We start from the raw sequence: 14,828 nt of genomic DNA on the forward strand, positions 1-14,828 counted from the left end.
TAAGGACTAGACTTTAGTTGCTAATCCAGGCCTAAACAGTATTAACCCTATTGCTTTATCAGATGCTTAAGGAGATAATTTTATGACAGCTTAGTAAAGTTTGTTGTAAAACTTTGTAGTTATGCAACTTGTCAGCACATCCAGTCATTGTGTTTTTGGATTTAAATGTAGCAATTTTAGTGACTGAACTAATTTTTCACTGTCACTGTCAGTGTCATCCCGTTACTCATCGATTTGCTCAAGCGGGCACCAGTAACATCTCTCATTATGAGACTTATTGTTAATGTTTATTAGGAAGCAAAAATAAGCGGATACTTTATTGTAAGTAAAATAGTGCTTATATTCCTGGTTGATTGACATGGTTTGAAAAAGTTGAATTTTTTTGTGGGCCGGGGAAGCGCCCTGCCAGCTCTGTGGTCCCTCTGTTCTGGTTCTGCATTTGTATTAATCATTTAGGCTTTTTTTCTGTATTTCACAGACCTAGCATATACATATACTATATTTGAACATACTCATATTTTTCCAAATTTTTTTCTATTTGATTTAGCTGATATTATAAACTTAATCATTGATCATTCTTCCTTCATGGTTTTAGTAATTTTGTTTGTTCAACACAGTCTTTTAAGAGGCAAGCAGTATCTTGGGTGCAAGGGATATAATAATGAAGAAAAATAATCCTTCCTTGAGAGCTAAAAGTACTGACATTTTTTTTTCCAGTGTGGGGAATTGAACTCAGGGTCTCATATGCGAGGCATGTGCTCCACCTGAACATTTTTTTTAAAAGGTCAGTGATGATAAACTGGGGGAAAGACAGGATAAAAGAGGTTTAAAATGGACTGGGGAGCTATTTTAGGTAGTATGCTCTGAGAAAGCATTTGTGAAAAGAAAACATTTTAGCACAGGGTTGAAAGGGAACAATCCTTCGAATCCTGTACCTGAGACCAGAGCCTTAGGGCTGAGCGAATAGAAAGCACACATCCCTGCTGTGGGGTTTCAGGCCACTGTGCAGACACTTGATAGAACAAAGAGAAAGAAGGAGGGATATGGGAAAGAAGGTTGGAGAGGGAATGGGAAACCAGTTTATGTGAATCTGATGGGAAACCATTTGTGTGTGTGTGTGTGTGTGTGTGTGTGAGAGAGAGAGAGAGAGAGAGAGAGAGAGAGAGAGAGAGAGAGACAGAGACAGAGAGACAGAGTGACAGAGAGAGAGAGAGAGAGAGGGAGAGAGCGGGGGAAGAGAAGGAAAGAGAGTGAACCTAAGAACTCACACATGCAGGGAAGCCATTGTTTGTGTTTTGGTTTGGCAGCCATACCTGTGGTGCCACAAATCAAATTTGGGACTCCAGAATGCAAAGCTTGTGTGCCATTTCCCTGGCCCAGAAACCATTGTGGGTTTCTTTGTTTGTTTTTGGTTTGGAACCACACCTGAGTGTGTTCAGAGCTTACTCCTGGCTCTGCTCAGGGATCACTGCTAGCAGGCTTGGGGAACCAGATGTGGTGCCAGGGATCAGACCCAGGTCAGCTGTGTGCAAGGCGAACACCTTACCTGGCCAGCTGTATGTGCGCAATTCTGTTTCCTGTGTGTCCAAGTTTCCTCTGTTTATAATGATACTGGGCTGGAGCGATAGCCCAGCGGGTAGGGCATTTGCCTTGCATGCTGCCGACCCAGGTTCGATTCCTCAGCCCCTCTAGGAGAGCCTGGCAAGCTATCGAGAGTATCCCGCCCACACGGCAGAGCCTGGCAAGCTTCCCGTGGGGTATCTCATATGCCAAAAACAGTAACAACAAGTCATTTTCTGAAGTACTGCAGTTTCGCAAGGGCTTTGAGGGAATGAGGCAGCTGAGGATAGACCTGAAGTATGTAAGTGAGAGGGAGGTCAGAATGTTGAGGTTGGAATGAATGTGGAAACAGCAGCCTAATCAGGCTGGTAACATTGCCCTCAAAAGTCCTAGGCTGATGTTCTACATTGTAGTTACCTCAGAATATAGATTTTCTAAATTCATACTGATTTTATTCCCAAAACGAAAATGAAAAATAATCATAAAATTTGTTTTTCTTTTAAAATTTCTGGTTCTTTAGATTTTTAACATAATAAGAAGGTGAAACCAAGTTTTCAGTTTTCCATATTGAACCAACCTGTGCCCTTTCTTGTCTTTCTTTGCATGTTGATCTCAGTTTCTGTAAGGCTCAGGCTTGTGTTAAAGGGAATTAATAATTTAAATATGGGGAATTTTTGTTTTAATTTTTAAGCTGGGAGGCTGGAGAGATTCTACAGCAGGTAAGGCACTTGCCTTGCATGCAGTGGACGTGGGTTTGATCCCTGGAACCCCTAGAATCCCCTGAACCTGCTAACTCCTGAGTAGAGAACCAGGAGTAACTCCTAAGTACCACTGGTTATGGCCCAAAAACTAAAAAAAAAATTAAAAATAAAAAAGCAGGGATGACTTCCTGTATGGTACCATCTACTTGCATCTCACATTTTCACGTCTTTGAGATGTGTTTATTTAGTAGCATAAGCTATAATATAGTAAGGGAAATTTGATTTAATTCGTTGTATATCTTCAACATCTAAAACTTGGTATTGAAAAAAAAGAACCCTTGGTTTTAAATTGGAAAATATATTTTTATATTTAAAAATTATTAGCTTTATTTAGAAAAATTTAAGAGTAGAGAGAATGAGTAAGAGAGGGAGAGGGAGGAGAGAGGGGGGAGAGGGAATTTGTATCTGGATTCTTATTTTTATTTTTTTCAAAATTTTTTTTGGGGTGGTGGGGGTGGGCAATGCTCAGGGGTTACTCCTGGTTCTGCGCTCAGGAATTACTCCTGCAGTGCTCAGGGACTATATGGGATGCCAGGGATTGAACACAGGTCAGCTGTATGCAAGGCAGATGTGTTACCCTCTGCACTATTCAGCTCTGCAAAATAGTTTTTATTAAAAGAAACTTATAGTAAGAAGTGAAGGGAGAAAAGAAAGAGGAATACAAATTCAAGAGAACATGGGCTTCAGAAAAAGTCTGTTTAGTGGATCAGTTGCTTTTGTGTAGTGACTAATTTGACTAAAAATGTTTTGCATTTTTTTTTTTTTAGTTACATCAAATTAAGGAATGGCTTACAGGCACTTTTGATTTCGGACCTAAGTAATACAGAAGGGAAAATGGGAGATACAACAGATGATGAAGAGGAAGAAGAAGATGATGATGATGATGATGATGATGACGACGATGATGAAGATTCTGGAGCTGAAATAGAAGATGATGATGAAGAGGGTTTTGATGAAGAAGAGGAATTTGATGATGATGAACATGATGATGATGATATTGATACTGAGGAAAATGAATTGGAAGAAATAGAAGAGAGGGTAGTAGAAGTTAGAAAGAAAACCACAGAAAAACAGGTGCGAGTCAGATCTATTTTATGTTTTATAATTTGGGAATATTTTGGGATAATTTTAGCATTCATGTTTGATTTTTTAATGGAAAAATTCATCTTTAGATCTTTGAAAGTTCTGTTCTGTATAAGATTATATTTTAAAAACATTTTGCTGTGTTTATAAAAGTACTAAGTGCTCATTATAAAGACTAGTGGGGAGAAAAGAAAAACAAATGGGGACTCGAGCGAAAGTACAGGAGGATAAGGCACTTGTGTTGCAGGTGGATGCTTCTGCCTTGCCCTGGTTTGATCTCTGGCACCACATGTAGTTTCCTGAACATGGCAGGGATCACTCCTGGGCACAGAGGCTCAAGACAATCCCCTGAGTGCTGTCAGAGAGAATCCCTAATTTCAGTCTCCCCAACCGCCAAATTACCTGTAACTAAACTCTGAGAATTCTGAGATATTTAAATGCGAGTACTTAAAATTTAAAATGTACTGGGAGGTGGGGATAAACTTAATTTTATCCAGGGATATAGGACTAAGAGACTGTTAATCTTTCAGAAACTGGAAAAAGTTTAAAAAAAAAAAAAGGTGGGTAGTGTAGAATACTCACCTGGTGCTGTTCCAAGAGTTCTTATTTAGGTAATTCTGTATGAATCATCTTTCTTTAAGGGAAAGTACCCAAAAGTGGGTCAAATAGATTGAAAAGATTGAAACAGAAATGGGGAGTGGAGTGTAGTAAGCTTAGTGTAGCATATGTTAGCAATCAATGACGAGATAAATCGGACTTGGTAGGAAAAAATGACTTTCTCCTTTGGCTCTTGTAGAATGCTTTCTTTTACAATGAAAAGTGCTGTACTCAAGTTTACTATTTGAAGACATTGTAGTAGAATTGATAAACATATTTTTAAGGCTACTTTTTTGGCTAGTGACAGTGCTTTTAACATGGCACAATTCATATACAAATAAATTAAGTTCTAATTATTAAGACTAAAGTATAAGCCAGGAGTAACCCCTGTGCATTGCTGGGTGTGATCCAAAAAGAAAAAACAAAAACAAAAACAAAAAAACTTCCCTGGGACTGGAGCAAAAGCACAGCAGGTAGGGCGTTTGCCTTGCATATGGCGGACCCTGTTTTGATTCCCAGCATCCGATATGGTCCCCTGAGCACCGCTAGGTATAATTCCTGAGTGCAGAGCCAGGAGTAACCCCTGTGCATCGCTGGGTGTGATCCAAAAAGAAAAAAAAAAAAAAACAAGACTAAAGTATAGATGTCAGATACACTATGCTATAAAAGGTCATCTCTCAAAGATGTGAAAATGTAACATGCAAGTAGATGGTATAACAACCCCCCCCACCCTCACAGTCACTTTTTTTCAAAGAAGGTTCCTTTCTTTTTGGAGGAGGGCTTAAATCACATTTCCAAGAAGATATTTTTTATTTGTACTCTGCTTTTGAGTGATGTCTGCTTTGAAATAACACATTCTTATTTTGTGATAGGTTAAGTAGTTTTAGTTTAGAAAAAGCTTTAAAACTGAAGGGGCCTGAGAGATAATACAGGAGGTCAGACTCTTGGCTTGCACATGGCTGACCCAAGTTTGTTTTCCTGGCATCACATAATCTGCCCTCTCACCAGCACCTCCAGGAGTGATCCCTGAGCACAGAGTTAGCACAGTCAGGTGTGTCTCCCCAAACATATTACTATGATGACTGGTACTAATAAAGACTGGAGAAATAGTACGGGAGGTGAGGCATTTGTCTTGAACGTGGCTGCTTTGGCCATGACCCTGGTTTGATCACCAGCACTGCAAATGGTCCCCTGCAAGTGAGCATAGAACTAGGAATGGATCCAAAACAACAAAAAAGTTCTAAGGATGAAAACCAAAATATTGAGGGAAATGTATGTATTTTCCACTCTTTTTATTTTGCTTTTTGGGTCACACCTGGCAATGCACAGGGGTTAACTCCTGGCTCTGCACTCAGGAATTACTCCTGGTGGGCTTGGGGGACCATGTGGGATGCTGGGAATCGAACCCAGGTCGGCCGCGTGCAAGGCAAATGCCCTACCCGCTGTGCTATCGCTCCAGCCCCATATTTTCCACTTTTATACATCAATACTTTTAGAGTAGTAAAACGGAAGAAATTATAAAAGATATGGGAAAGAACAGTAACAAGAAATTTGAGTTTTAATTATCTTTCTGTATGATCTTATTTTTTACCCCTTATTTCTAAAACAAGCGCGTTAGATCATATGATTTTTTGATGTCCATTTTAGTTTTAGGAATATAACTTCATATCTGTAGGTTTCTTTTTTTTTTTTTTAAGAGATAGTGCAGGAGGTAAGGCATTGCCTCACATGTGACTGCTTTATTTATTTTATTTTATTTTATTTTATTTTTGCTTTTTGGGTCACACCCAGCGATGCTCAGGGGTTACTCCTGGCTTTGCACTCAGGAATTACTCCTGGCAGTGCTTGGGGGACCATATGGGACGCCGGGGATCGAACCAGGGTCGGCCGCGTGCAAGGCAAACGCCCTACCCGCTGTGCTATCGCTCCGGCCCCCTGTAGGTTTCTTTTAATATCCTACCATCTGTTAGCTTTTCCTCATGCTTTGAACTCCATTCAAAATTTTTTTGAGAACCAATTATTAGTAAGACCTTATGGGACCAGAGAGACTGTACAGGGGTTAAGGCATTTACCTTGTACAAGGTCCACCCAGGTTTGATCCCTGGGATTGCCTATAGTCCTCCGAGCACCACCAGGTGTAAGCCCTGAGTACTGCTGTATGTGGCCACAAACCAAGAGAACAGTAACAACATTAGAAATGACTGTAGCGCTGTAGCACTGTCATCCCGTTGTTCACTGATTTGCTCGAGTGGGCACCAGTAATGTCTCCATTGTGAGACTTGTTACTGTTTTTGGCATATTGAATGTGACACAGGTAACTTGCCAGGCTCTTCCTTGTGGGTGGGATACTCTTGGTAGCTTGCTGGGCTCTCTGAGAGGGATGGAGGAATCGGACCCGGGTCGGCTGCGTGCAAGGCAAATGCCCTACCCGCTGTGCTATCGCTCCAGATGAAGCTATATACCTAGTAGCTTTTGTATCTCTTATTTTGCTTATGTGGATCAAACTCTTCTAGAAGCAGATTGTCAGGTTTTAGAAATCATTACAAAGGCTTAGATGCTGCTTTTGTTTTTCTGGAAACTCAATATGATAGAGATCCTCAATCTGTCACTGTCACTGTCATCCCATTGTTCATTGATTTGTTCGAGCGGGCACCAGTAACGTTGAGAGACTTATTGTTACTGTTTTTGGCATATCCAATATGTACGGGTAGCTTGCCAGGCTCTGCCTTGCGGGCTCCATACTCTTGGTAGCTTGCCAGGCCCTCCTCAATCTATTGATAGTAAATTTTCTGGAAGGTTAAGGAGGAGTGGAGGAATCTAATGTAGTTAGAAGAGAAGTTTTGGTTCACTAATGGATATGGGTATGTTAGTGAAAGGTAATATCCCATTATTGTAATAGTGGGAAAATTTTTGTAATGGTTTATTCATTTATTAAATGGATCACTGTCATCACTGTCATCCCGTTGCTCATCGATTTGCTCGAGCGGGCACCAGTAATGTCTCCATTGTGAAACTTGTTACTGTTTTTGGCATATCCAGTACGCATGGGTAGCTTGCCAGGCTCTGCCGTGTGGGCGGGATACTCTCGTTAGCTTGCCGGGCTCTCCGAGAGGGGCGGAGGAATCGAACCTGGGTCGGCGGCGTGCAAGGCACCTGCTGTGAGATAGCTTAAGCCCTATTGAACGGATATCTGCAGTCTTGAAATAAAGTATTTTAGAAAGAGGTGGTTTAAAAATATTGTAGGAGGGCCGGAGATATACTACAATGGATAAGGTATTTGCATGTAGCCTCCCAGGTTCTGTAGAATGCCTGTGCTCCGTAGTCCCCAGAACCCACCAGGAGTGATCCCTGACTGCAGGAGTTAGCCAGGAATGAGCCCTGAGCACTACTGGGTGTAGCTCAAAGCCCCTCACTTTCCTCCACAAAAGCAAAGAAGTTTACTTTCTCAGAAATCTTTTCATTCCCTAAATTTTCTTCCTCCTTAGAGTAAAATGATTTTGATCTGACAGATTTGATTAACATTGAAATTTAAGTATACATTGAAAATTAAGTATACATATCAAATTATGATTTGTTCAGGGCTTTATCCCTTTTAAATTGTGTTTTGATTTTTTCCCCTACATATATAGTTTTTTAATTTATTAAAAGTTACAATAGTGTTTAATTTCTGGTATCAATGTGCAAAATTACTGTACTTCTTACCACCAAAGTGCCTCCTACCTATTTAGAGGTTTTTAAAGTAGTTTCTCAAGTACTAATTTCTCGAGTATGAATTTTGGGGATAGATAATTCTGAAGTATGAATTTCTTTTCTAGCAGTCGCAGAACCTGTGTTTGCGGTGGTCAAAGCTGACTGATAGACTGTGGTTTAAGTCAACTTTTTCACAAATGTCTTCAACCCTGCTGGTCGAGACAAGAAATCTTTATGGGGTAGTTGGAGCTGAAAGCAGGTTAGGCACCTATTAAACATCACAGAACAGGTTAGACTGTGGTTTGAAGAGGTGGTATTTTTCCCATTTTTAAACTGTGTGTATGTGCCTAAGTCTTAAAGGTAGATTTACAATGTCGAGTGAAACTATTTGAATCTTCTAAAGCTCACTTTTGCTTTCTGGCACATGGTTGGACTTTACACCAGCCAGGTACATGCTGTCTTTCAAAAAATTCTCTTTCTAAGAGGATAACCATTAATCAAAAAATGAGTGTGTTAGCCTTCAAAACTACATTTGTAAAGTTTGGGGAGATTAATATTCAACCTCCAATTCTTAAGGATTTGAATGGACTTCTTTTCTCGCATTTTAAAATATTTTTTTAATATTGACATAATGGTATGCCCTAATTGTTTTAAGTATAGAGTTTTGTGTGCTTTTTGATTATCTATTCTGCTGAAAGTTCTGGTATTCCCAAGGTAGTGTGAGAGTAGTTAGTGATAAGTAATTATTCTATGTATCTTTAATAAGTAAAGAATATAAAAGCCCCTTTAGAGTTCAGGGTTGTCAGTGGGGCCAGAAAGATAGTACAGGGGCCAGGGCCCTTGCCTTTTACACAGCTGACCTGGGTTCAGTGTCTGGCATTGTATGTGGTCCTTGAGCCTCACATAAGTGATCCATGAGCGTAGGGCCAGGAGGAAGCCCTGAGCACCACCAGGTGTGGCCCCCATATCAAAAACTAAACATCATCAACAACAAAAAGTTCAATCCTGTAATTTTTTAATAGTCAAAGATTTATAAGAAATTTTCAGGGCCGGAGTGATAGTACAGCAAGTAGGGTGTTTGCCTTGCATGCGGCTGAGCTGGTTCAATGCTCAGCATACCCCGAGCACTCCCAGGAGTAATTCCTGAGTGTAGAGGCAGGAGTAACTTACCCCTGAGCATCACTGGGTGTAGTTCAAAAACCAAGACAAATTTTTTAACTTACTGTTTTTATTAGATATTTTTCTCATGTTATCTGTTTTTTAAAAAACACAAAATTTTCTGAATAACACTAAGAAATTAATATCTATCACTGATTTGCTAAACATAGAGAATTTAGTTGCCTAGATATCTTAGCTATCTAGATATATTACCATAGATGTAATCTATCTAGGTATACTACATCTACAATTTCCGAAATCTAATGCTTTAAAGAAAAAAAATAGAATGCATTGAGAAAAAAAAACCCCAATGCTTGAGACACAAAATTGATTCAGAGCTCTGAAATATTGACACAAAATAGTATTTGGGTGGGCTGGCCAGTGCCCTTTCCTTTTTTTCCCTCTGTTTCTGCTTTTTCCCGTAGGTCTACACCTCTTCAGTCTTTGACAGGATGGCAAGAGGAGGAGCAGCAGGGTGAAACTGACACAGTTCTGGTGAGTTTCACTTTGCTGCTCCTCCCGATTCTCAGGGAAAGAAATTTGTTACTTTCAATGTGAAGTCTTCTACCTCCAAATGAATCCTTAAGATGAGGTGACAGCATTATCCTTCAGAATTGACTCACTGTGCCCATTTTACTTATTCTAGTCTGCAGCGGCTCTGTGTGTTGGCGTTGGCAGTTTTGCTGATCCAGATGACCTGCCCGGACTGGCACACTTTCTGGAGCACAGTAAGATCTTTGTAAAATATTCCAGGGTTCTTTTTTTTTTCTTTTAAACCTCAAAGTTAGTATGAATTGATTTCAGAAATAATAAATTACTGGGTTGATAGAAGCATACGTTTCTCAAGAGAAAAAGCTAAGAATTTGTTATGACTACAATGAGACAATTTTAATCCCCTTGAATGTACTTGACTTGAGAATTGGAACGAAACCATTTAGACCTTTATTTTTAGAAGTATTCTTCATTGTTAGTCAGGTCATTCAAAAGGTAAGGTAAGACCCACAAATAAGACAGTGGCCAGTCTCTAGAAATTTAGGCTATGATCTTGGATAATCTTGGAAAGGATAGCCTTCTCCTGGGTTAGCCAAGCTGTAGTGTATCAGAATACCAGAAATAGACAACAAAAAGACACGATTAATAGAAAAACAAGACAAAATCTTTAGTTTAATTAGGAATGTACTTAAATGAAACCTTTCTGTGAATAGCTATGTAAATTCATTTTTGTTTTCCTGCATTGCTGTGTTCTGGTTTTCTAAGCAAAAACTCACCTAGTGCGTTTTTTTTTTTTTTAGTAACATTCGTCTGCATAGAAGCTTATTAATATTTTAGCCTTTTTACAAATAAATGTTGTGTTTATTTAAAAATAAAATGCTGGGGCCGGAGTGATAGTACAGAGGGAAGGTGTTTGCCTTGCACGCGGCCGGCCTGAGTTTTAATCCTCTGCATCCCATATGGTCCCCCAAGCACCGCCAGGAGAGATACCTGAGGGCAGAGCCAGGAGTGACCCCTGAGCATCGCTGGAAGAGACCCAAAATAGCAAAAAAAAGTAATAAAAAATGCTTAGTGTCTGGGAATGTGGCTCGATTATATATGATAGATCAGATCTATCAGTGGTGGAGCATATGCATCGTTATACAAAACGACCTGGATTTAATTCCTGGTATCACATACAAAGAATAAAATATTTAGTTATTCTCAGTGCAAAAGTAATATGTGATAGAAAATATTTGATAGAAAACTATGATCTTTTGTGTTCTGTGGCTTTGTGTTCTTTCCACGTAGTGGTATTCATGGGTAGTTTGAAGTATCCAGATGAGAATGGGTTTGATGCCTTCCTGAAGAAACATGGAGGTAGTGATAATGCTTCAACTGATTGTGAACGTACAGTTTTTCAGTTTGATGTCCAGCGAAAATACTTCAAGGAAGCCCTGGACAGGTAATTAACTCAAAGTGTATTTTTCTTTTATTCTGGTATTTCTTTTCAAGCAGTACTGATTCTGTAGAATTGTCACAATACTTTATTTAAAGAAAAGGGCCAACTAAATATGTCTTTGCTTTTGTTTTGTAATGCTTAAGTTTTTGTGTTTGAAATTAAACAAATTCTTAACACCTTTTGAGTTCTGTATATAATGCCTTTATTGACTTATTACAGTTATTTAAAAAATTTATTAGAAAATGAAAAAATAAAACAGAAAAAAAGGGGCAAGATTGCTCAGAATTTCACCATGTAGATAGCTATACTACCATAGCTTTTGGTAAATAGCCATTTATATTATTACATGTGTATGGAATCGTATTATTCATATCCTTTTTAATTTTAAAACAGGTATTTTTACATATTACTAATTTACAAAACAGTATTAAATGATTATTATTTACTTATATAGAATATACATACTGTATTCAGTTAGTTACATACTGTTGTAATGCTTCCCACTTTTCTTATCTGTGATGCTGTGGTGAACATCTTTATCTTTTATACATCCTTGATTCTGTTAGTTAACTTTTATAAGAAGTGAAGTTGCTAAGTTTATTTGAATGTTTTTTTTTCATATTAAATTTCAGTTTTGCAAAACTAATTTTCAGAATGTTTATGTTGTTGCATAAGTAGAATTTGGTATCATGAGGTTGCATACCAAAGATGAACTAGGAAAAGTTACTTGAGGGCTAGAGCAGTATGGTAGGACACTTGCCTTGTACATGACCAACCTGGGCTTGATTCTTGACATCCTATATGGTTCCCCAAGAACCACCAGGAATAATTCCTGAGCATTGCCAGGTGTGGCCCAAAAACAAAGAAAACAAAACAAAAAGTTACTATCACTATGCCATCACTCTAACTTCTTTATATATGGCAAGGAATATTTTTTTTTTGCTTTTTGGGTCACACCTGGCGATGCACAGGGGTTACTCCTGGCTCTGCACTCAGGAATTACCCCTGGTGGTGCTCAGGGGACCATATGGGGTGCTGGGACTCGAACCTGCGTGCAAGGCAAACGCCCTACCCGTTATGCTATTGCTCCAGCCCCATGGCAAGGAATCTTAAATGGTACATAATTTAATTCTCAAAACTTTGTATTTTTTATTCTATATATAAAGAAGACAAGTCTATTTATTTGAACAATATCAGGAAAATCATAGCTTGATAAATTCTAAATACCTTAGAGATAATAAAAAGTTGATAAAAAAGAAGTATAGTTAAAAATTTTAGTTCAGGAGAGATAGCTCAACAGGCTCTGCTACAAAGAAACCTGTATTCAGTCCCTGGCACCATATTGTACCCTGAAATACTGCTGGGAGTGATTTCCCCCACTTCCCCAAATTAACACACACACATACACACACACACATACACACACAGAGCTGGGGGTAGCCCCTGAGCACCACCGAGGGTGACCCCACCTTTCAAAAATTCTTTTTAAGTAGGTTCTAAAATTTTTTGATGTAAGGATAGCTTAGACACGTTCATCATGAACTAAGCCAGGTGAAAAAGAATTGAGCAGGGGCCAGAGAGATAGTATAGTGGGTGGGATGCCTGCCTTGCATGGGGCTCCCAGCTTCCATCCCCAAGACCCTTATGGTTCCCCAAGCCCTCAGGAGTGATCCCTCAACACAGAGCCAGAAGTAAGCCTTAAGCACTGCCAGGAATGGTACCAAAACAAAGCAAACAAAAATTGTCATAAACTTAAGTATTAGGACAAATAAATATTGTCTAGAACATGTTTTTTCAACACAGGGTGATGTTGTTCCCTTTAGTGGCAAAAATGGCTTCTTGGGATAGGGAAGGAGGTTTTTGATTTTATTTTCTTTAATTGCTTGAGGTACTGTGATTTATAATACTGTTAATATGTTAATGATGGTTTCACGGAGGTCACAATTCCAACACCACACTCATTACCTAGGGAGGAGGTTTTGGGTGGGTGGTTTGTGGCCCTCCACAGCCTTAATCCCACCTGGCAAATATGTAATTTCTCTTGTTCATTCATGTAATTTCTTGTGTTTATGGGATACTTGAAAAAGTTTTCTCAAATAGTCTATAAACACCATTTATATCAACAGTGAGTGTATGGAAGACATACAAAGCATATGCAAGATCAGCTAAAACTCCTGCAGAATTGTGGTAGACAGTGACTGGGAATCTTTCAAATGATTGCTTGATTGCGAAGTTATGACATGAGTGTTCCCCAGGTATAAAGTGCTTGCCATTGGCTGCCTTACGGACATTGTTTGTGTTTGGTCTTCAGTGCTTTTATCTGCATTCACTTTTAGAATTAAATAAATATATTTTTTAGTATTAAATTCAAAAGTTATTCAACTTATTAGTTATGCGAAGTACTGAAAAGGTGTTGGTTAGAGAGATAGCTAAACAGACGGAGCACATGCTTTACATGCAGGAAGCCAGGGTTCAATTCCCAGCACCACGTGCTTCCCTAGGACATCTAGGAGTGAACCCCAAGCACAAAGCCAGGAATACGCCCTGAGCACCCCGGGTGTGCCTCCAAAAGAAAAACAACAAAAAAATGCTGCCTCTCTTTATTTAATAGATAAAATTAAAAGTTTATTCTCAGATAGTGAGTTATAGTTAAAAGTTCATTAAATATTGTTGGAAATTATTTAATACTTTTGCTTTTTGAAAAAGTAATTGTTTCTTTTCAAAAAATGACTGCTATTTATAGAAATGGATTCTTGTGGCATATACATTTATATAAATAGATACATATGTAATTGGCTATTGAACAGTTGTGGCATATACATTTATATAAATAGATACATGTATAATTGGCTGGGGCTAGAGCTATAGCACAGTGGGTAGGGTGTTGCCTTGCATGCAGCCGACCTGGGTTTGATTCATTCGTCCCTCTCAGAGAGCCTGGCAAGCTACCGAGAGTATCTCGCTTGCACGGCAGAGCCTGGCAAGCTCCCTGTGGCGTATTCGATATGCCAAAACCAGTAACACCAAGTCTTACAATGGAGACATTACTGGTGCCTGCTCAAGCAAATCAATGAGCAACAGGATGACAGTGATAGAGTAATAATTGGCTATTGAATGATGAGTAGACAAAGTACATTAAAAGCAAATAGTTACAAAGATAAATGAATTGCTAACAGCCTTTGAAAGTTTAACTTCAGGACCTGAAACAGTGCAGTACAGTGTGCTTGTCTTGCACCTGTCGAACTCTGGTTCTAGCTCCAGTAAAGTGATCCCTGAGTGTAGAGCCGGGGGTAAGCCCCTGCTGGGTGTGGCCCAAAAAACCAAAAAACAAATCGAAAAAAAGCTTAACTTCAATCTTTAAGAGCAATATTAGCACACTTTAAAAGTTTCACTTTTATTTTACATTTTAATTTCAGGGAGAGGGAGCTCTTTCACTCAATGGATTGGAGTGCATGCTTTGTCTATGGGAGCCTGGGTTTGATCCTGGCTCTGCGTGCTTCTCCAATCATTTCAAGGTTTTTTGGGAGTGAAGGGAAGGTTTGGGCGCACTTGGTGGTGATCAGAGAACCATATGAGGTGGCTGGTATTGAGCCTGGAACAGCCACATGCAAAGCAGCCACCTTTTAACCTCTGTCGTATCTGTGGCCCTGAAGCTTTTATTGAACAAAAACTGAAATGCCTTTTTTTTTTTTTCGTTTCAGATGGGCCCAGTTCTTCATCCATCCACTAATGATCAGAGATGCAATTGATCGTGAAGTTGAAGCTGTTGATAGTGGTAAGAGAACTCTTCTACATCTTCTCACTATTTCCTCCATTGTATCTATAATTTAGCACATTTCTCATTCTATAGCACTGGACCATTTCTTTACAAATTAAAGTTTTAGGGGTGGGAGAGATAGTACTTGTGGGTAGAGCACTTACCTTGCACGCAGCTGACCTAGGTTTAATCCCTGGCATCCCATGTTGTCCCCCAAGCATTTACAGGAGCAATTCCTGCGTGTGGAGCCTGGAATAACCCCTCAGCATTGCTGGGTGTGGCCCAAAGC

The 14,828-nt window shown here is 39.3% G+C and overlaps 1 protein-coding gene across 1 annotated transcript in view; it reads left to right on the forward strand.

Annotated features, from left to right (window-relative positions):
• Window positions 1–14,828, forward strand: part of NRDC (nardilysin convertase) — a 66,992-nt gene that overhangs the window by 15,532 nt on the left and 36,632 nt on the right. The window contains exons 2-5 of the mRNA XM_004607139.2: window positions 3,089–3,395; window positions 9,496–9,577; window positions 10,632–10,785; window positions 14,484–14,557. Of these exons, the coding sequence (XP_004607196.2) occupies window positions 3,089–3,395; window positions 9,496–9,577; window positions 10,632–10,785; window positions 14,484–14,557 (617 nt within the window). The remainder of the gene's footprint in view (window positions 1–3,088; window positions 3,396–9,495; window positions 9,578–10,631; window positions 10,786–14,483; window positions 14,558–14,828) is intronic.

The sequence above is a fragment of the Sorex araneus genome, chromosome 5, assembly GCF_027595985.1.
Source record: "Sorex araneus isolate mSorAra2 chromosome 5, mSorAra2.pri, whole genome shotgun sequence".
Lineage (NCBI taxonomy): Eukaryota > Metazoa > Chordata > Mammalia > Eulipotyphla > Soricidae > Sorex > Sorex araneus.